Source organism: Dendrobium catenatum, unplaced genomic scaffold, assembly GCF_001605985.2.
Source record: "Dendrobium catenatum unplaced genomic scaffold, ASM160598v2 fragScaff_scaffold_896, whole genome shotgun sequence".
Lineage (NCBI taxonomy): Eukaryota > Viridiplantae > Streptophyta > Magnoliopsida > Asparagales > Orchidaceae > Dendrobium > Dendrobium catenatum.
The window spans coordinates 120,890-141,396 of record NW_021319358.1 but is presented as its reverse complement, the minus strand read 5'-3'; the positions used below and the strand labels follow the sequence as shown (position 1 = coordinate 141,396).

The following is a 20,507-nucleotide window of genomic DNA, read 5'->3' as shown; positions in this document are numbered from 1 at the left end:
AATGAGCTTGAGAAAGCTTTTCTTCAATTTCTTTAGAAAGAACATTAAGGGCTCAAAAAGTGTTTGTGCTGAAGGTCTTGAAGGTATGCCCAATTTCTATTTTTGATGGAAGCCCCCAAGCACTTCAATTTAGAGTAAAGACTAGCAATGGGGTTACCAACTATACTTTGAGAGAATATTTGAAATGATCTCCCAAAATTGAGGGATTTTAACCCAGAATTTTAAATTGGATTCTAAGATTCCTTTTTATGGGAGGCTGGGCATAAAGTATTAGGGGAGAATGATTTGAGTCTGAGCACATAGGTCCTTAAATTTTACAGTAGGATGATGGTTATTATTGGATCCAAGTCTCATTAACCAGAATCCTATCAAGCTTAATATGGATGGGGGTAGAAGGTATTTGATTAAACCAAGTATACTTGAGGCCCACTGAAGTAAGGTACATGATACCAATCTTGAACCTAAAATTGGGAATATGATTTCCTATAGATTTTTCATGGGAGAATATGCAACAGTTAAAGTCTCCCAAGATGATCTAAGAGGCAGAGATATTGTCCCCATTTTGTTTTAGATGAAGCCAAAGGGAAGATCTCTTAGCCATAGAATTTGAACCAAACAAAATATCATCATGAATAAATTGGCTGGTGGTAAATACAAGGTTGAAGGTTATTGCAGAAGCATTCTACTTTTGTCCAGATCTGATCAGGATTAGAGTAGGAGAAATTATTACAGGAGCTTTCGTTAGGAAAGATTTTATTTGAAGAAAGAAACTAGGGGTTAGAGATAAGGTCATAGTGGATTTAGCCTCAACAATGCAAAGAAGGTCAAGATTAAAAGATTTGACAAAGTCCCTACAAAATAGGACATTTTTATGGTTGTTGAAACCCCTTACACTCTAGGATGCAATTATTGGGAAGGACATTGGGTTTTGGAGGGGGGGTTGCCTTTTTTGACATTTTTACTTGTGGATCTGGTTGTAAGATTGTTGGTTTGTGACACGGTGGAGGATGTGTATTGATCATCAATTGAGAGAACCATAAATTTATTATAGTTTTGAGAGTTGCTTTGAGGTGGGACTTACTTCGGATGAAGCATTTTGAGCCTCATAGGAGAGTTTAAGTTAGGTATTTTGGTTGGAGGAGTAGAAGTGGAGCTAGAGGTGGTGGGTGTTTGTCGAATGATCTTTTGAGGTTTTGAAGGTTATAATTTTGATTGTTCATGATGTGTTGTTGTTCACTGGTTGAATTGGAGGTTGAGAGGGAGCCTTTTGGATATATTGTTGGGGAGGGGGCTTTATGGGTATTGGGTTGGTGGATGTGTGAGAGCTGTGGGTTGGGTTGTTCCTCCTTGGTTTCGGCTCTGACTTCTATCCCTAGTGAGGGGATTGGGATTTTGAGTGGGTAGGCTTTTCCAATTGGGGATAAGAGGATCTTAGAAGAGTTTAGAGGCGGAAGGGATAGAGGAACGGTCGGGATTAAGGAAAGCAGCCAAAATGTTAGCTAAAAGAGAAAAATCATGTTGGGAAAATACGTTATTAGCCATAAGTTGAGGTGTGGGAAAAAAGTAAGAATAAGGGCCTCCGACAATGGGCAAATTATTACGTCCGGTTTCCGGATTCGTCCGTACACCAATCGAGATGCGCCAAATCATCAAAATGCACTGGGGCCCGGTGTATTTGGGTGATGTGGCGCGTCTGGATTGGATGTCCGGACGTCCGGTGACCGGACATAGTAATTCGCCTAGGGGGGTGTAACTATGGGATCACTGCAAAAGAGTTCCTGCATGGTGTTTATCATCGCAAACTCGTAGTGAGTTATGATTCTTCAATTCCGTTAGAAAGATTTTTTAGTTCTCATCCTTGTTGTTTCCATTCATGAAGAAATGATTCATTCTGGCAGAGAAGTAGATCCTTTGTGCTTTGTTTGGTTTGTAGGACTTGAAAGAGAGGAACTGGCGAAAGAAAATGGTAAATAAATCAAATTGAAATTAGTTTTCCTCCATTTGCTCAATTGAGGAACGCTTGCATGAAGAAAATATCTTCTCGTAATTGTACTATTGATGAGAAATTTTAGTTTTGTTTCGTGTCAAGATAGGAAGGATATACATGTCACACATTTATGAGCTGATTGGTGAGTCGGTTCGGGCTCAACTCAATAAATAGCCCATGAGCCTAATGAGTTAAGCTTAAGCTAGCCAACCTTGACTCAACTCATCAACTCTTTTAAAAATATTAATATAAAATATACTTAAAGTAAATTAATATTTAACATTTCAAGTACAAAATTATAAAAAATGTTTTAAAAAATATCACTTTCTTATGATAAATGATTCATTATTATTTTTCTTTTAATTTCTTAATTTTTTAAATTATTTTATTATAATAATTACATGTTTCATAACCATTTTCAATTTTTATAAATTTTTTTTTTCGATTTTTTATAATAAATGAGTCAGCTTGAACTTATAAAATAAAGCTCAAGCTTGAACTCAAATTTGAAATCAATTAATTAATCAAATTCAAGCTCAAGTTGGGAGCAATTGGAGCTCAATTTGACTCGTTCATACCCCTATTGGTAACAGAGTCCAAGAGCAAAGATTATTGAATTCCTTTATTCTGTAAAGCTTGCTTTCTTCCAAATTTGGTGGGTGTTTGTTAGATGGAGGATGTTACTCGATAATTTTTCAAATTTTAATTAGCTCTATTTCCTTATCTAATCTTCAGTACACAACAAGCAAGGAAAAAAAAAAAAACTCTCATTAAAAAAGCCTCTATAGACTAATAATACGTACAAATAACTATAGATAAGAGTATGAATTACAAAATGAAATAAAATGCTAAAGATTTAGAAGCAGGAAGCAAAAAACACAGCAGAGAGCATAAAGAGAACAACTGATTTGTTCGAGCTGCCATTCCTTGATTTCGATCCATTTGCTGCATCCATTTAAATTAATTTTTCGTAAACAAGCTTTTGATTGAAAAAAAAAAAAACGGAAAATGTAGAAGAAAATGAATGCACCTGAAGGTCCAGTTCCAGTCGGAGAGGTGGATGGGGCCGGATTACTTGATGGGCTCACCGGCGAACTTGCGGTTGCTTCCGGAGACTTTGCCGGAGAGGTCGTCGGACCTCCTGAACTAGTTGCTGGAAGCATGTTACAAAATCTCTGTTATTAGTTTAATTCAGGGGCAGCTTAGAATCCCCAACTGCTAGAATGTTTGGTTGGTAAGTAGGATTTATATATTTTGATTTAAATTATATTAAGTTTACTTGAAGATTTAATAATCATATTTGAGTGATTAAGATTTCATTTGGGACGGTTTTCTTACTGTAGCAATTTTCTAGTACAAAATTTTCAATTTTTATATTAGAAAACTGCTTTAAGAAAAAAAAAATTGTATTAGAAAGCTGCTTTAAGAAACAGTAAGAAAGTTGTTCCAAATGAAGCTTAAGGCTTCGTTTGGAACGGCTTTTTTATTGATTTCTAAAACAGAGTTTTATACAATTTTTTTTATTTTTTACTATAACTCCGTTTTATAAAGCAATAAAAAAGCCGTTCCAAACGAAGCCTAAGGCTTGTTTAGGGATGGCTTTTTAATGCTATTTTTAAAATAATTTTTTGAATAAAAACTTGGTGAACTCAAAATTCATGTATGAAAAAGTTGCTTTAGTAAGAAAATTGTTTGGGATGGCTTTCTTAATGTTTTTTAAAGTAGCTTTTAGTATAAAAATTTAAAAAACTATCTTAAAAATATTAAGAAAGCTGTCTCAAAAGAAGTCTAAATTTAATTAGGAAAACTTAATTGATTTTTTTTTTTTCAAATTTATAAATCCCAAAACTCAAAATCTTCTGATCCCTCAAATTCTATTATTGACAGGATTCATTCAATCAAATTTTTTCACCTAAATATAACCAAAGTTTGAATTCCTGAAATCTAGGAATTAAATGGAGCCACAAAAAAATATTTGGCTGAAATTAGACAACCTCTTATTAAAGGCAAATTATTACGTCCGGTGTCCGGGTTCATCTGGACATCAATTCAGACATGCCACATCATCAAAATACATTGGATCTCAGTATATTTGGATGACTTGGTGCGCTTGGATTGAATGTCCGGACGTCCCATAACCGGACGGAGTAATTCGCCCTTATTAAAAGTGATACATGAAGAAGAAAGTGGTTACCATTGCATTTACTAACAGGCGGTGTTTGGACCTTACAGGCTCCTGGAAGGGCTAAGGCCCGAGTCTTATTTAGTGAAATACCAATGGAGAAGCCTCCGTTGAGCACAGTGCATAGGCATAGAGGTTGCGATCTCACAACGTTACTCAGCTGAGAACAACAACTCGACGACGGCGCGGTCGAGTTGCCGGAAATATAGCTCAGGCATGGCGCCAGACTGATAATCTCTGCCGTGCAGCCTGTCTGTGCGGTGACAGGAATTGATCGATAAGCCATGACCATGGCCGTTGCCACCAGAATCATCATTGCTCGAAGAGCCATTTCCTCAGTATATTGAAGCTTACTGTGGCAGCTGCGAGAGGAAGAAGAAAAGAGGAGGAGGAGGTGGTGGTGGTGGTGTAAGCGTAAATGAGGGGGAAGGGGACTTATAAGATGGGAGAATGGGAGCCATATGCTTGGAAAATTTTTGGGTTAAGAAAAACGCTAATTAAATTTTACTTAGGCTTAGGTTTCGTTTGAGATAACTTTTTTACTGTTTTTTAAAGCAATTTTGAGTATAAAAGCTTTAATTTTTTACTAGAAAAATGCTTTAAGAAACACTAAGAAAACCGTTCCAAACTACCGAGCCTTAGTTTGGGAAGGCTTTTTTATTGCTTATTAAAACATTTTTTTTTTAAAATGATTTAATAACTAGTAAGAAACATGTATCGAACGAAGCTTTAAAGTCATCAAATTTATTCTAAAATTAATAGAATATGTATACAAAAAATTTTGATTAAAATTTATATTGCATTTATTTTCAAATACAATCAATGATTTTGAAATTTAATATATGTCATGAGCCAAAATTTCTCTTACTTGTCTTGGTTTCTTTGGGTTGATGGCCTACTCGTGATAAGGGTTGAACCTTATTTTGAGAAGCAACTAACGGTTTCTAGAACTAGCAGATTGATAGAATTTTGTGGAAATAAAAAATACCTTAGAAGCTTCTCATTATATATATATATAGTACAAAGATTTTATTTTTTTCATAAATTATAAGATAGCTCTATATAAAAATAAAATGGACACATTTTATTTTAAAAAAGATTGGCTTTATTTGAGACTGCTTTTTAATTGCTTAATAAAATGACTTTTTATTACAAAAGTTTCTTGAACTAAAAATTTGAGCAATTTTTAGGACTAAGCATGATTAGAAATGTAATTAAGACATTAAGCATCTTTATTTTAAAATTTAAAAGTATATATAATCTCCCGTTTAACTGGTGATTAGATGATTAGGCATAATCACCCGTTCGACGGGAGATTAATATACCAGGTCAAAAATGTCTGACAAACTGGCAATTTTGGCTTGTTTAAAAGTCCAACAAAAAATCCCTAGCTCCAGTCTTTGTTTGGCTTCTTCAATCCCGTTGCCTTTGCCCATCGCCACTGCCCATCGCCTCCTCATCGGTTTTGCTGTTTTAGGTAAGTAAAAATGTATTTTTTTAATAGAAATTTATATATTTGTATTGCTTTCCTAAATAGAAGGTAGAATAAGGAGAAAAAAAAAGTAAAATGTACCATGCAAAATTGTAGAATAAGATGATTTTAGGTGATGCCTATTTTATATGTATTTTTGTACATATCTATGGAAAAATCATGCAAAAAGTGAAGGATTTATGATTATTATGTATTTTATAGGTTTGTTAATGCTTAATTATGGAAAATGGGGAAATGTTCAAGTTCAAGAGTTAAGTTATTATTTTTGATATCTAATTTAATAGAAAAATTGAACTTATTAGCAGTTGTTGGGACAAAATGTTAAATTTGTTGAAACCAATGAGTATACTATTCCGGTATTATTTTTGCTTGGTTATTATTTTTTCTAATATAATTATTACTTATTTTTGTTAAAACTTATGTAGATAATTTAGTCCTTATTTATTTGCATTAATAATTATTCATTATTTTTAATAGATATCATATAATTTATGAAATTATTGGTAAATATAACTGTACGAAAATAGTTCCAAATTTGTCATTGAAAAAATGGACTTTTACCCACCGTTGCTTGTCCGGGTGGTGAAGAGCCGACTAGGTAAAGCCTAGGTCCCTGGTTCGAGTCCCTTGGCAAGCAGTGAAAGCCTTAAGTGTTGGCCCGTGTAAATTGGTGTGAGTTGCATGCTAGGTCGACCGGGGTTTTCACTGGCCTAAGGACAATACTTCTTCGTCACAAAAAAAAAGAGGAAAAAAAGGACTTCTTTGTTAACTTTTTTATTAGACATCATATAATTTTTTTATGTTATTTTGGTTTATAATGGATATCATATAAAAATATTTATATTACCATTTATAATATTTATATTTAACGAGTTAATGATAATATTAGCATAGTGAAATATTAATAACTGAAAATTTTTTGGAATGTAGTGTGGAATGTAACGAATTTAACGATTGTCTTGATGAAATAAAAATATTGTTTCAAATTTATTGTAAATGTAGGTATTCAAAATGAGTGCACGATCACTATCTTTTATGTTATTATATGACGGAGAGTTATCCTTAGATGATAATTTTTTGCCAACTTATATTGTTGGTAAATGTTGGCCCCTCTAAGTTCCATTCAAGTCGACTTTGAAGCAGTTAAATGATAGGGTTCTTAAGGCGCTGAAGTACGATCCCTCAAAGTTCACAACGTCAATTGTGGGTTGTTTCTAGTGGGTAACCAATTTATGGCCTCAAAGGTTGAGGATGATGAAGGTTGTGAGTTTCCGTTTTCATTGGTTGCTTCTGAAGTTCTAATTCTATATGTGGAGATTGAGAAAATTCCTGATGATATTAATTTGGATGAAGATCTGTCGACTCAAATTCATGATTCTGTCATACTCGATCATGTACATGAGATGCATGATGCTGCTGAGATGGCCTTATCAATGTCAAATACACATGTTGGGTATGTTAGTTGTGAATGAAATAATAAATTTTTATAATTCTTATTTTTCGTGATCTAATATTATATAACTATAAATGCAGATTCAAATTAACCTCTAACCAAAAGGAATTGCCCTATTGTCCTTCTACACAATCCCAGCCTACTTCTTTTTTTGAAGTGAATGAATTAGATTATCTGCTCCTACTATTAATAATGACGGGTATGAGACAATGAGCAGTGGTTCAAGTGATGATGGGGATGAAGAGTTTGATGATATTCTTCATGATTCTGTTGTTATAAATGTTGGTGTTCAGTCAAATACCAATGATATTATTCGTGACTAATGTATAAGGACTGACAATATAGAAGAGAGCATGACATATAATAATGAATATGCTGAGATTCTCAAGACTACATATCAGTGGAATGCGGAGGTTGCAACTGATATTAATAATGTTTTCAGCATTACGGATGATGAATTTATCATTCTGAATGAATTGGTAGAGCATATGTGTTTCCGCTCAAAATCTAAACTATATTTTGCCTTACACGTTTGGTCAATTACAAATAATGTTTAATTTATCATGGTGGCTTCAAACAAATAAAAATTCATAGTTGCTTGTATATAACATGATAATGTGACGGCAAAGTGTCCTTGGCGTTTACATGCTAACCTAAGCAAGCGATTGGGTGGGGTATGGAAGATATATACCATAAGAGGTCCACATACGTACACGAACCCTATTCTTCAAGCAGGTCACAAGCAATGTAATTCATAGTTCATTAGCTTTTTTATTATTTCAACTATAAGGAAACAAATGGATATTAAACCTAGAGAATTAATTGGAAGACTTGAGGTGAAATTTAACATTAAAGTTTCATACATGAAAGCATGTGATGCACGTCAGAAGGAAGTATTTCGCAGTTGGAAAGAGTCTTACCGATCACTGAATTTGTTCATGGAAGGTATTATTCAAGCTATGCTTGGAATTGTGTACAAAATCCAATCCTCTAGTTCATATCGATTTCAAAGGTTATTTTGCGCTTTTAGGCCATCTATCATTGGTTGGAGTTTCTGCCGGCCTGTACTCAGCCTAGATGGAACTTTGCTATTGGGTAAGTATAGGGGTACATTACTCATAAGTGTTGGGCTTGATGCGAATGACATCCATGCATCGACTGCTGCCCTCCATAATCTTTTGCTTAGAAGGATTGAGGATGTCCTCTATTTATAGGAGCATTGAAGAAGATTATATTAATTATAATATGTTGTCAATACATAGTGATGTTATAATATAAAAGTTGATTTTACAAGTCATACTGATGGGACAACATATGTATATTTACCTGTACATATGATTTCATAATACAAATTATTTCAACTTTTAGATATTATTAACTACAAAAATTTAGAGAAAAGTTAAGTTCTCATTTCAATAATCACCTTTTTATATCACATTAAAATTCAAAACACAAAATGTACAAGTAAGAAGAAGTATTCATCCAACATATAATTTTTTTTTTTTAAAATTTAAATTCATAAGGAACCGAATACATAACAAATAAAAACACTTAGAAACACTTCCTGCTAAACAATAAAAATAGGTGATAAAAAATAAAATATTTTTGCGTACATAACATTAATAAGACTACATAACTTTCCTATTTCTTAATCAACATATGATAACGTGACTGTAGTTGTGCTTGAGTTGGACAATATTTCTGCTTGAACTCGAACTCATACTAAAGGTCTCGCCAGTCGTCAACATTGAAGAACTCTCTAAGGTTACCATCAGGTAATACCTCGTTCATCCGCTCTTTTATTTATAGAAATTCATAATGAATTTATCTTTCTACCAGTCACTATATAAAATTACATGCTCAATATCAAGATGGCTACAGTTAATATCGGGAGGGGAATGTCCACTTTCTCTATGGCATTTCATATTATGGTACCGCATCTGTAAGAAATGAGGGTTGACATGATGACCATTAACTTTCCGAAATTTAATTTGAAGAGATTTTCAACCGACAACATTTAAGAATTCTATTGTCTTATAAAGTTTTACCTTAATTAACTCGGCGTGTATATCCCAGAGGCAATCATCATCGTCTTTCGACCATTCATGTACGCTAAACCTAAATATCTCATTTTGATTAACCTTCTGCTCTAACGAACTATCACCGGCTTGTGCTATGCAATTATGCATTCTTTGGCTTGCATCATCAAACCTTTCTTTGTTGGGAATGTCTGTAATATTCTCTATACATGGCCAAAATATTTTGAATAACTCAAACAATAACTCAACAACTATACTCAATGTATCTACCATTCACCCTTTATATAGTTGAAATTAAAGATATTCAACAAACACTAGCAGCCAAAAACCACAATATAACTTGAATTGACCAGACAACTTTATAGCTCATCCGATGTGATGTATCATTGGAAGCTGAATCAATTGTCATTGCAAAATGATTCTGACAATATCGGGATGCTATGCTTTTAAATATATTTTTAAGAAAGAGGCATTCAATATCCAAAATTAGTACATACAAATATTCAAAAATAGACCACCGGGTTTGAAATTAAAAAAAAAATGTATCTCTAAAGATGCGCTACAAAAATTATACCGGGTTATTTTATCAAAGCACAATTTATAATTTCTGAAGATTTAAATGAAATATTCCCTTTACAACTTCTATCAATGCATTAATTAGTAATTTTTAATGCATTTTTTATTAATTATATCACATAGCCTAAACAATCTAAAACTATTTTTTTTAAAAAAATTTGGGCAAGGATAACTAACTTTTTTTAAAAAAATCAAGACATGCCAAAATCTCTTTTTTTCCTGGTATGTTAATCGCCCATCAAACGGGCGATTATGGCTTAACACATAATCACCCTTTAAACGGGCAATTATGTCTCCTTTTAAATTTTGAAAAAATGATGTGTAATGTCCTAATTATGTTTCTAATTATGCTTACTCTTAAAAATTCCCCTAAAAATTTTTGTACTAGAAATCTTTTTAAAAAAGTTGTAAAAAAATCATCCTAAACAAAACCTTAGGATCTGTTTAGAACAGCTTTCTTGCTACTTTTATGTTGCTTTTTAAAAATGTATTTGTTAGGAAGCTGTAGCTTTTAAAATGTAACTTTTCAAAAAAAAAAAAAAATTAAAATATTATATTTATAGTATTTATAACAAGTTCTAAAAAAGTTAAATTCCCTATAATAATTTTATAATCAGCTTTACAAAATACAGCAATCATTTCAAATAATGCCTTAATTTATAATTCATGAATAATTAAAAAAATTGTCTAATAAATTTTATATAACTATTTTAAAATTAAAAAAGACTGTTATTGTTTATGAATAATTATCATTTTTTAGTTAAATTTCTTACTATAAGCCCCTGATTTTTTTTTTTCATTTTATTATGATGTAAATAATGCACACATGACGTCATGTGAATATTGGCTTATAAAAAATTTTTATGATATTTGTTGGATTTGGAGTAGGTTGGCTTTGGATTATAAAACTAATCATTTTTTTGGAATATAGTTCGTAGGTTGATGGCCAAACTAGCTAATAAATTAGGTTCTTAACGTAATTTCTATCATAATTGGCTCCAAAAATTGGAGAAATTATTCTGTACGGAATCAGGAAGAGAAGAAACATCTGGACAGTGAGCATACATGCTGTGTGTACACTGATTTGACATACACTATGTACAAATATGTACACTCACATATCCAAATGATTTTTCCCATCCAGATGCTGCACAGATTAATTTATCTGAAATTTGAAAGGTCAAATGAAATATATTTCATTTAATTGAAAACTAATTTAATATTATTTAATTTTAGTATATCTTTTATGAAAAATGAATTTATATATTGTTATTAAATTATTATAAATATTGAAGGATTTTTATGATAATTATTTTGGTTATTAAATTAAAATTTTTAATATTTTATAATAAATATTTTTATTAATAATTTTTTATAATTCAAAACTAAATTAATTTATTTCAGTCAAATCAAAATATTTTTATCCAATTTTTTCTGCCCAAATTTGCTTACGTAGACTTGTCAACTCGTATATTTGAATGCGTGCAGGAGACGTGAGCAATTCAGACGTAGTTTTTCATCCGGACTACTATCACGTGAAGCCACATGCATTTTCTCTCTCTTATACACACTTTGCGTATAAGAGAGAGAAAAAATTCATGTGTTTTCACTTGATTGGAGTCCGAAAGCTGGCATCCTAGCTTTGCACGTAATAATTTTTCAATTTTTAAATATAAATACAATATAAAATTTTTGACATGACACATCAATCCTTTAAAAATATTTACTATTCAAATCAATTATGTTACAAAATATTGACTCTGCCTTCACATTTGACACATATAATTGCTTAAATTGAGTAGTATTAGAAATTGTTTATAAGTACAAAATAGGTCAACAAGTGACTTGTAAAACAAAGAATTGACAAAGCCAAAGAGTTGCTTATTGGAATCCTATCGATATTATTGGTAGCGTGCATCTTGAATGACAAAAACACATGTTCTTAGATTAGGAAAAAAGATAAGAAAAGTATGAGTTGTTATATATTATTGGCATTATTTGATGCTGATATAATCTTGTTGATGATGTATTTCAATACATCATATAAACATACTTGTTGTTGTTACTTGATGGTTGGAAGATTATAATAATGTAATTGTGGTTGAATGATTATATCTGGGTGACGATGATTAGATGACCATGGTTGAGTGACGATGACTACATGATCATAGTTAGGTGATGGTGGTTGGAGGGTCATAATCAGCCAACAGTGGTCGAGGGATCGTAATCGAGTGATAGTGGTAAAAGAATCATTATTGTGTGATGATGGTTGGATGGCTATAGTAAGGAGACGATGGTGCTTGAAGGATCGTAATATGGAGATAGTAGTTGGATGATTATAGTTGGGTGATGGTATTTAGAGGACCTTTATTGGGGGAGAGTGGATGGGGGACCATTGTTGGACAACGGTGATCGGAGGACCATACACAAGCGACACTAGTACTGTGACAACGATCAAGTGGTTGTTTGATTGTGATGCTTGGGTGGAGCTCCATAATTCTTCAAGTCACTGATATCTCTTCAATTTCAAGCCAATGTCCAAGCCCCCCCTTCATATAGAGAGTATGTGACTATTTATAATTTTTTTAAAAATAACATGCCTCATAAATATTGTCAAAATATGAAACACACCAATATACGACCCATGACTACCATGACAACATTTAAATGCTTTAATGATGATGAAATTAGTTAATATTGGGCTCGTTAAATTTATCTTATTGAGATGTTTGATTTGACTATAAGTATGAGATATTTGGAGATTATTTGTTCCTTTAGTTAATGTCTCGAATTTTAAATTACACTTGAAGTACTTGATTTGGGCTTATTCAGAATCGACTCGGATCTGTTTTATTATCTCCATGTTTTGTCTCATCGAGATGCTCAACTTGACTATAAATTTGTTGAAATCAGAATCCGAACTATTTTTAATTTACATCCAGAAATTTTTTATTCAAAATTTTGAGGGAGTATCAATTATACTCTTCTATAGCATTAGGTTCCTACTAATATAAGCTTGATTAAGCATAATTTTCCATGAAAGATAGACCAGAAGGTTCAAATCTTAGCTCAAATCGATTCGATTCAATTAAACTGTTTCCTAAATAAGCTCAAATCATAAATTCCAAGTGTATTTGTTCATAGAAATCTCTCGGACACAAAATCTTAAATTATGAGCTTCTCAATCATTTCATCCGTTCATAAAATTATGTAAATGTATCTGCAAAATGTAAAACATACACATAAATACATATAATTTCATTATCTTATCATCCCCCCAAACAGAGTTGTTGAGCTATTTCCACCCAATAATTCAAACATTTCAATATTCTTAAGTCATCTTCACCATCTATTCAAAATCCAATCCCCTCAGCCATTCCTTACAAAAGCAGTCTCCTCCTCCATTTCCTCGTCTAATCCCTCACTTTTCTCTTCCAAGTCATAGTTAGCTATGTTTGGTAATCTTCACAACAAACTTATAAATATATAAATCTGCTGCTCCCAATCTTATTCTCTTCATAACTTAACCTCCATGGCGATAACCAGATACTCAACCTCCATTAATCCTATCTTCTTCTTCTTCTTCCTGTTCTTCTTCTTCTTCTTCTTCTTCTTTACTTCAGCTGTAAATGGCCAGCAGATCTCTACAGCATGTACAAGTTCGCTAATTAGCACCTTTACTCCCTGCTTCAATTTTCTCACAGGAAGCACTAATGGAGGAGGTCAATCTGGTGATTGCTGCAGCTCTCTGGCTTCTCTTGTCAGCAATAGTGTGCAGTGTGCATGCCTTATACTTACAGGAAATGTGCCCTTAACTTTGCCATTTAATAAAACTATTTCCATTTCATTGACACAACTTTGTGGAAGAAGATCCGTTCCTCTTCAATGTAGCACTGGTTTGTTCTCTCTCTCTCTCTCTCTCTCTCTCAATAATCAATCACAGCCGTCCAAAATGCATTAAATGATTGAAATTATTGATAAAAAATATATCAAGTGCAGAAAAGCAGACATGTGGTAAATTTTAGATAATTAGCATAAATTAATGACATTTGATGTAGAAGATATAGAATTATTAGTTAAAAACATTAAGCTTCCTTTTAAAAAATAATTCTAGATTTTAAAGCAAGAGGCAATGTAATTCTTTTTCCATCTATATTTATACATTAATACTTCTCTATAAATTATTAAGATAAATAAATTAATGTTGAGTAAGATTTCATTTTGAACACTTTTTTTTGTTTCTTTCTAAAAAAGCTTTCTAATATAAAAAATTCTTAAATTAGAAAATTTTATACTAGAAAGCCGTTTTAGAAAGCATTACAAAAGCTGTCCCAAACTAAACCTAAGAGTATTTTGGAAACAACTTTCTTTCTATTTTGTTTTTCAGATCACACATAATTTTTATTTGATTGCTATTTTTTTACTAATTTAAAAAAATTTTAGTGTTGGAAAGCCGCTTTTACAATAACTTTCTAAAAAGTTATTTTCTCCAAGAGAGTTTTAAAATCACCTTAGAAAAAAGCTGCAGTTGTCTTAAACACGCCCTGGATCTCTAATTTTAGTTGAGATATGTTCATATGAATGCATTAAATTCAATAAAAAATCCATTTTTTGATAAATAAATTCTTAATTATTGGTATCACTCGTTATTAAAATATAGCTATTAATTTTTATGTTGGGTTATATAATGTTGGATTTCATTTGTTTGCAGCTGTTGGAGCTCCTCTTCCAGGCCCAGGTACACAACTATATTATTTTTTATTTAAATTTTGTTTGGAACAGCTTATCAGACCACTAATTACAGCTTTTAAAATATTTTTCATTAAAGAGTTGCTTTCTATTACAGCTTTAAAAAGTTACTTTACTATAATAACTTTACAGAATAATAAAAAAACTATTCCAAACAAAACCTTAATGCATCAAATTTTAATATAACTTTACTTTGCAGGGCCAGTCAGCTATGCTCCTTCGCTTCCTCCGCTCCCCCCACAGCCCCCTCTTCGTAAGATATCTACACTTTTACAATAGCCGTAGGATCAACATTGGATTGCTGAGATTCAATCTCATCATTTCTATTTTGTCTTTATTTTTCTTGCTGTAGCTTCTGTTAACGTGGACTCACCACCGCCGCCCATTACTACATCATCACAAACACCATCTGCGATAGCATCTCCACCGTCCATTAACGACACTCCAGAGAATCAACGGCCATTGATTCTCCCTAATTCAGCTGCAAAGATCTCAATGGTGCACTCCTTGTCAATCTTGCTGATCTCTATGGTGGCACTCAAATATTTATTCTAATTTTAAGGGATTAGAATATTTGTAATAGATTGTAAAATTTTTAAGGTGTATATGATTCTAAATGTATTGTGATATGTGGCATGCATTGAATAATTTTCATTATTTGATGAAAGAAACATTTGTAATTTTTAATTTCATTTTTTTATGGTTATTTACACATAAAAGGAGTATTTAAATTGTGAACAAGTGATGTAATTCTAAATGTTTGTTGCAATGCGCTCCTAATATTGTAAATGTGCTGACATAAAAAGGGGTGTATCCGGCCTTTATTTTTAGGGTGGATAAACTAAATATATAAAAGAGCAAATATAAAAAAATATGTATATATTTCATTAGTAAAATTCTAAGTAAAGCCTTATATTTTATTATAATTTATAAAAAAAAAAATACAAACTTTACCTTTTCACTTTGCATTTTTTGATAATGTTGCATAATGACTTCATTCGAAACAAAATCAAATACTTCTTTCTTAATATATGATACTAGATAATCAATAAGCCATGCATTACCCATTTTGCTACACAGCCGATGCTTAATAATCATCATTGCAGAAAAAGTTCTTTCTACTGTAGCAGTAGAACTGGTAAAGTAAGTGCCAAAACAATAAGTTTATAAACCAGGAGAAACACAATATTTTTTTTTTGCCTTTACAATCTGTTTTACAATAGAAGCAATACTAGTCAAAGATGCAAACTCATTGCTAGTACGCATATTAATAATATAAGTATATCGTTGATTTTCAAGAGACACAAGATCAACTATAGAGAAATCTGTTGGATATAACTCTATAAGACGAATTAACTTTTCCTTATCATAAACAAAAACACATTATTCGGATTTAGACATGTCAAATAATGAAATAAGTACTAATTTTAGATAACCAGTTATTAAGTTCCAAAAGTTGCATATCAACAAAAGTATATAATAAATCAATTCGATAATGATGAAAGTTTATTATTTTATGCACCTTCTCGTACAGAACGTCTTCAAGCCTTGAATTTAGAATTCATATTTGGAATTTTAATTTCAAAAGAATTACAAAAATATGACACTTCATCAAGTAAAAACTCTCACCCATTTTTCCTCATCATCTACAATCGTTGCTAAAACAATTGAACCAATTTCATTGCATTTATAATATCTTGATCATTTCTTTATTAATCTTGTGATAATTCATTTGTTATCTCTAAAATATCAATCATTAAATGTAGTGATAAGACAAAGTCAAAATATTTAATGATATATATTAAAACACCATCTTCAACTGATTATTGATCATATAACCCCTATTCCTTGATAATTTCAACCACTTCAAGTACAAAAGCATATATTTTGTTAGACTGATTAATGTTTAAAAATGCAAGCTCCAATAGGTATCACCAGCACGATGCAAATTGATTTCTTGGTTCAAAACTCGACAACTAATTAACTCTTCACTACTTAAATGAAAAATTATTTTATCACGCTAAATAGCTTTTAGAGTATTATTTCTCTTGTATGAAGCTCCAATAGTATTGATAATTTTTGAAGTGATTTCAAATAAATGTTTTACTTGCCAATAAATTTTTGCAACAACCACCAAACATAATTGAAGTTGATGAGCAAAAATAATAAATATAAAATTCGTGAGGATTAACTTTCAGAATGCGTGCTTTTAAACCATTAAACTCATCACGTATAATAGATGCTCAATCATAACCTTGATCACATATTCTACATATACTTATCGAATGTTTTGCAAGAAGACCTTCGACTAATGCCTTGAGTGTTACTGCATTTGTTGAAGATATATGGGTAATACAAATAAACATTCAATTACTTGGCCCAACTTATCCATGTATCTCACCATAACAACTAACAGTTCTTTTGTAGATACATTACGGGACTCATCAACAAGAATGATGAAGTAATAATCAGCAATATCATTCATAATTATAGTCAATGTTTCAACATCCATATAACTATAAATCTCTTTTAGGGCCTTTGGTGCAATCAATTTTAACTTAGAACTTGTATTTTCAAATGCAACTTTTATGGCCTCTTCATTATAATTTGTAAGAAACTGAAATAGTTTAATATAATTTCCTTGGTTATCCTAACTAGATGATTTATCATGCTCACGAAACAATAGTCATTGACAAATAAGAAATTAAACACAATCAACAGCTGCAGTAACATGATACGAAATTCTTTTTTATTCATCTCCTCCTTGCCCGACCATAAAGTTGGAATACTTTGCTCTTGAAGCTTCATTAAAGCCTGACGTTTTTATCTAGCATTGTTGTGTGCACTGTTATGTTCTCCGACATGACCAAAAAGCTTCTCTTTTCTCTTTCAGTTCTTAAATCCCTCACCAAAAAATACGTCTCCACTGCCTTGACAAGTACTAACTTGCTCTTGAGGCTTAAATAATTAACAACACAGATAAATACGACTTTTATACAATGTATTTTATCCAATCAGGAAATTCTTCAAACTATTTTGAGTTAAATCTATGTGCAATATTTCATATCATTTTTTTAAAACACTTTATTCCATAAAAAGAAGGGAGATACAAACAAGTCCAGTCACTGGCCAAACAAAACAACACAAGTAGGCAAAAATAACAAAAAACAAACAACCGACATCAATGCGAACATTAATAAATGAGTCAGGCTCAATTAAAGGTGGATCAACTGCAACCACCCAAAATGTAGACAAGGACCATCCAAAGGAGTAAACACATAGCCACACAACTGAAGCCCACACTACCTGCCAATGGTTGCCAACAAGCCAAGCCATCAGGAATGATAGAAGAGACCTGCGACATCATTGCCCAGATCAGAAATAACACCCCCAGCAGCACAATCCACACCAGTAAAGGAAAAGAGCGCAATTAGTAAGAGAAGACACCAAAGTAGTAGCCACCAAGCCAAACACAAGAAAACTATTTTTTGGATTTTCTCTTTCTTCGTTTACCCCCCCGGTACGATATTTTCTCGCAAACCATCCTCCTATTCAAACACTTCCTCTTCATCAACTTCAGAAGAAGAAGAAGAAGAGCCTTGAAGCCAATCAATTTTTGACTTAACAAAGGCGTTAGCAAACAATAAAGCAACTAGGACATCAACAAGCTGCTCATTTACTCCCAATCCCACGGAGGAGGCCGACATAAGCCGACAACAGGCGTCACAAGAGAGACAATAGAAAGGTTAATAGCCACAACACCAAGAGACACTTCATTTCCAACAATAACAGCAGGACTAAGAGCCTCCCCAACCACAGCCCCATCACAAAAAGCACCAATGAAATTCTCGGTACCCTTAAGAGCCAAAGCATCATTAGAAACCCCAACATTCACAGCCTCAGATGGTCTACCCAAAAGACCAGTAGCATCTAGCTCCAAGGCAGCAGAGTCAAAATTCACAACATCATCCTTACCACCATCATCAATACAATTCACCATACAATTGTTCAACGTCAAAATAGCCTCCTCTCCAACAACATTCGGCAAGGTCATAGGGGAGCCAGTGCCCCCATTAGTTAAACCCACTATATTTCCATCATCACAATCATTCACCAAATGCAAACACTATCCTCATTAACTACCAAAATCTTCCCGCCCTTAGGTGAATCAACAGCAGTCACAGAAACGTCGTGACAACCAACCCCCAAAGAACTAGGAGACACAAAAGGCCTAACAACCGAATTGACTAAACATTGGTTCGACTAAGTTCCACAACAACATCTTCATTAGACATGTCGAACAGACTCACATTTTTAACATGCTCAATAACAGTAGGATGAACCTCCAGGTTCATATGGGCTTTAACAAATGTGGGTGCAAGATAAGACATTCTGATTTGGAATGCCCCAAAGATTTGCAATGAAAGTAATACAATAGAATATCATCCATAATAACCGATTGGACATGTCCCAAATTATCCGGACCAATCCAAACCTTGTTAGGAAATTGTTTGGAAACATCCAATTCGACCAAAACACAAACAATCGAGGGTCTATAACCAATAGAGATAACATGGTCAATTTTAAGGGGGTGGCCAAACATGGAATTGAGGTCATGAAGAATTCTTGGAGAAAAAAGATGAGGTCTAAAATTCAGGAAAGACACCCAAATATGAATAATAAGTGATTCAACATCCACATCAAACAAAGGCGACCACTTGATTAACTGCACGTAACAATTGTTAATAAAATAGGATCGATGTTCAAAGATATTACAGTAATCCAAATCATTCACTAATTTTATCAAGACATGCTTCAGATTGAAAAGAAAGGAGTTAATAATGCTTATATTCAAGAGAAGTGCTATGGAGAGTTCTTGAAAAGAAAGGAGTTAATAATGCTTATATTCAAATCATTAAAGATATGTATGTAGGAGCTATTACTTGTGTTCAAACACAAGGTGGTTTGACCAAGTATTTCCTATTTCGGTTGGATTACATCAATGATCAGTCTTAAGTCCATATCTTTTTGCTTTAGTCATGGATGTTCTCACTAAAAATTTGCAAGAGGATGTACCTTGGTGTATGCTTTTTGCTGATGATATTCTTTTTGTTGATAAGACTAGAGAGGGAGTTGAAGGTAAACTCAAATTATGGAGGTCATCTTTAGGGTTTAAAGGTTTTCGCTTGAGTAGATCTAAAACTGAATATATGGAGTGTAATTTTAGGGGGGGAGGTTTTAAATGTAAAATGTAAAAAAATTTTTTCTCAGTAGATCGTACTGTACGATGATAATTCGTACCATACGATCAGAGGGTTGTAGGACGATTATGTGAATAGATCGTACCGTACGAATATATTCGTACTGTACGATATGTTCAAAGCCAAAACCCTAACAGTCGTTTTAACTTAAGTAAGGTGTTTTTCGCCGCTCGTACTGTACGAATAAGTTCGTACTGTACGATGTTCTTTAAATACATACTTAACTTAACCCGTGATTAGTGCAAGAAATCTGGACTTAATTATAATTTGAACATCATACTATACAAACCCATGCGTACAATACGATGAATAGAGACGAATTATAATCGTCCCAGATGATCAGTTGTTTTTGTCTCATCATACTGTACGATGTACATCGTACCATACGATGAACATAGATAATGTTTGATCATCTTGACTATCGTCTTGTACGAACTATGTTGTCATGGATCGTACCGTACGATTTAGTATCGTACTGTACGAACATTTTTGAACTGTTCGTACCACTTCGTACCAGGACGAAGTCTATTTATGAAGATCGTACTATACGATTGTAGAACCGTACTGTACGATAGTAACGACTGAATTGAGTATTTTTTGGGTTTTTTGAGACCTCTATTTAAGCACTCTCATAAGACTTTGTAAGAGTCTTTGGCAGCCATTGTGTCTTCATTCTTTTGGAGAAAACTTGAAGAGAGGACTTGAAAGGGAGAGAGGAAAGGGTGAAGTTTGAGAGAGGGAGAAGATTCTTGGAGGGGGTTTCAAGGG

At 32.7% G+C, this 20,507-nt stretch overlaps 3 protein-coding genes across 4 annotated transcripts in view; 1 reads left to right on the top strand and 2 right to left on the bottom strand.

Moving 5' to 3' along the window:
* Nucleotides 1-2,824: 2,824 nt before the first annotated feature.
* LOC110106899 (non-specific lipid-transfer protein-like protein At2g13820) lies at nucleotides 2,825-4,503 on the bottom strand. Its single transcript, XM_020836980.2, has 3 exons — nucleotides 4,182-4,503; nucleotides 3,018-3,140; nucleotides 2,825-2,932 (listed from the first exon to the last, which is right to left on the bottom strand). Exons 1-3 carry the CDS (start codon nucleotides 4,498-4,500, stop codon nucleotides 2,844-2,846), a joined length of 531 nt encoding a protein of 176 aa, XP_020692639.2. The 5' UTR covers nucleotides 4,501-4,503; the 3' UTR covers nucleotides 2,825-2,843.
* An 8,444-nt stretch (nucleotides 4,504-12,947) lies between these two features.
* Nucleotides 12,948-15,033, top strand: LOC110106897 (non-specific lipid-transfer protein-like protein At2g13820). Its single transcript, XM_020836978.2, has 4 exons — nucleotides 12,948-13,625; nucleotides 14,441-14,467; nucleotides 14,678-14,731; nucleotides 14,831-15,033. Exons 1-4 carry the CDS (start codon nucleotides 13,262-13,264, stop codon nucleotides 15,031-15,033), a joined length of 648 nt encoding a protein of 215 aa, XP_020692637.1. The 5' UTR covers nucleotides 12,948-13,261.
* The window catches only part of LOC110106905 (type IV inositol polyphosphate 5-phosphatase 7-like), a 13,283-nt gene continuing 7,644 nt past the window's right edge, over nucleotides 14,869-20,507 (bottom strand). The window contains exon 12 of one of the 2 annotated variants that reach the window (XM_028697191.1): nucleotides 14,869-15,004. The gene's annotated coding sequence lies outside the window, so the exon portion shown is untranslated. The remainder of the gene's footprint in view (nucleotides 15,005-20,507) is intronic. The other variant, XM_028697190.1, reaches the window with a different exon arrangement.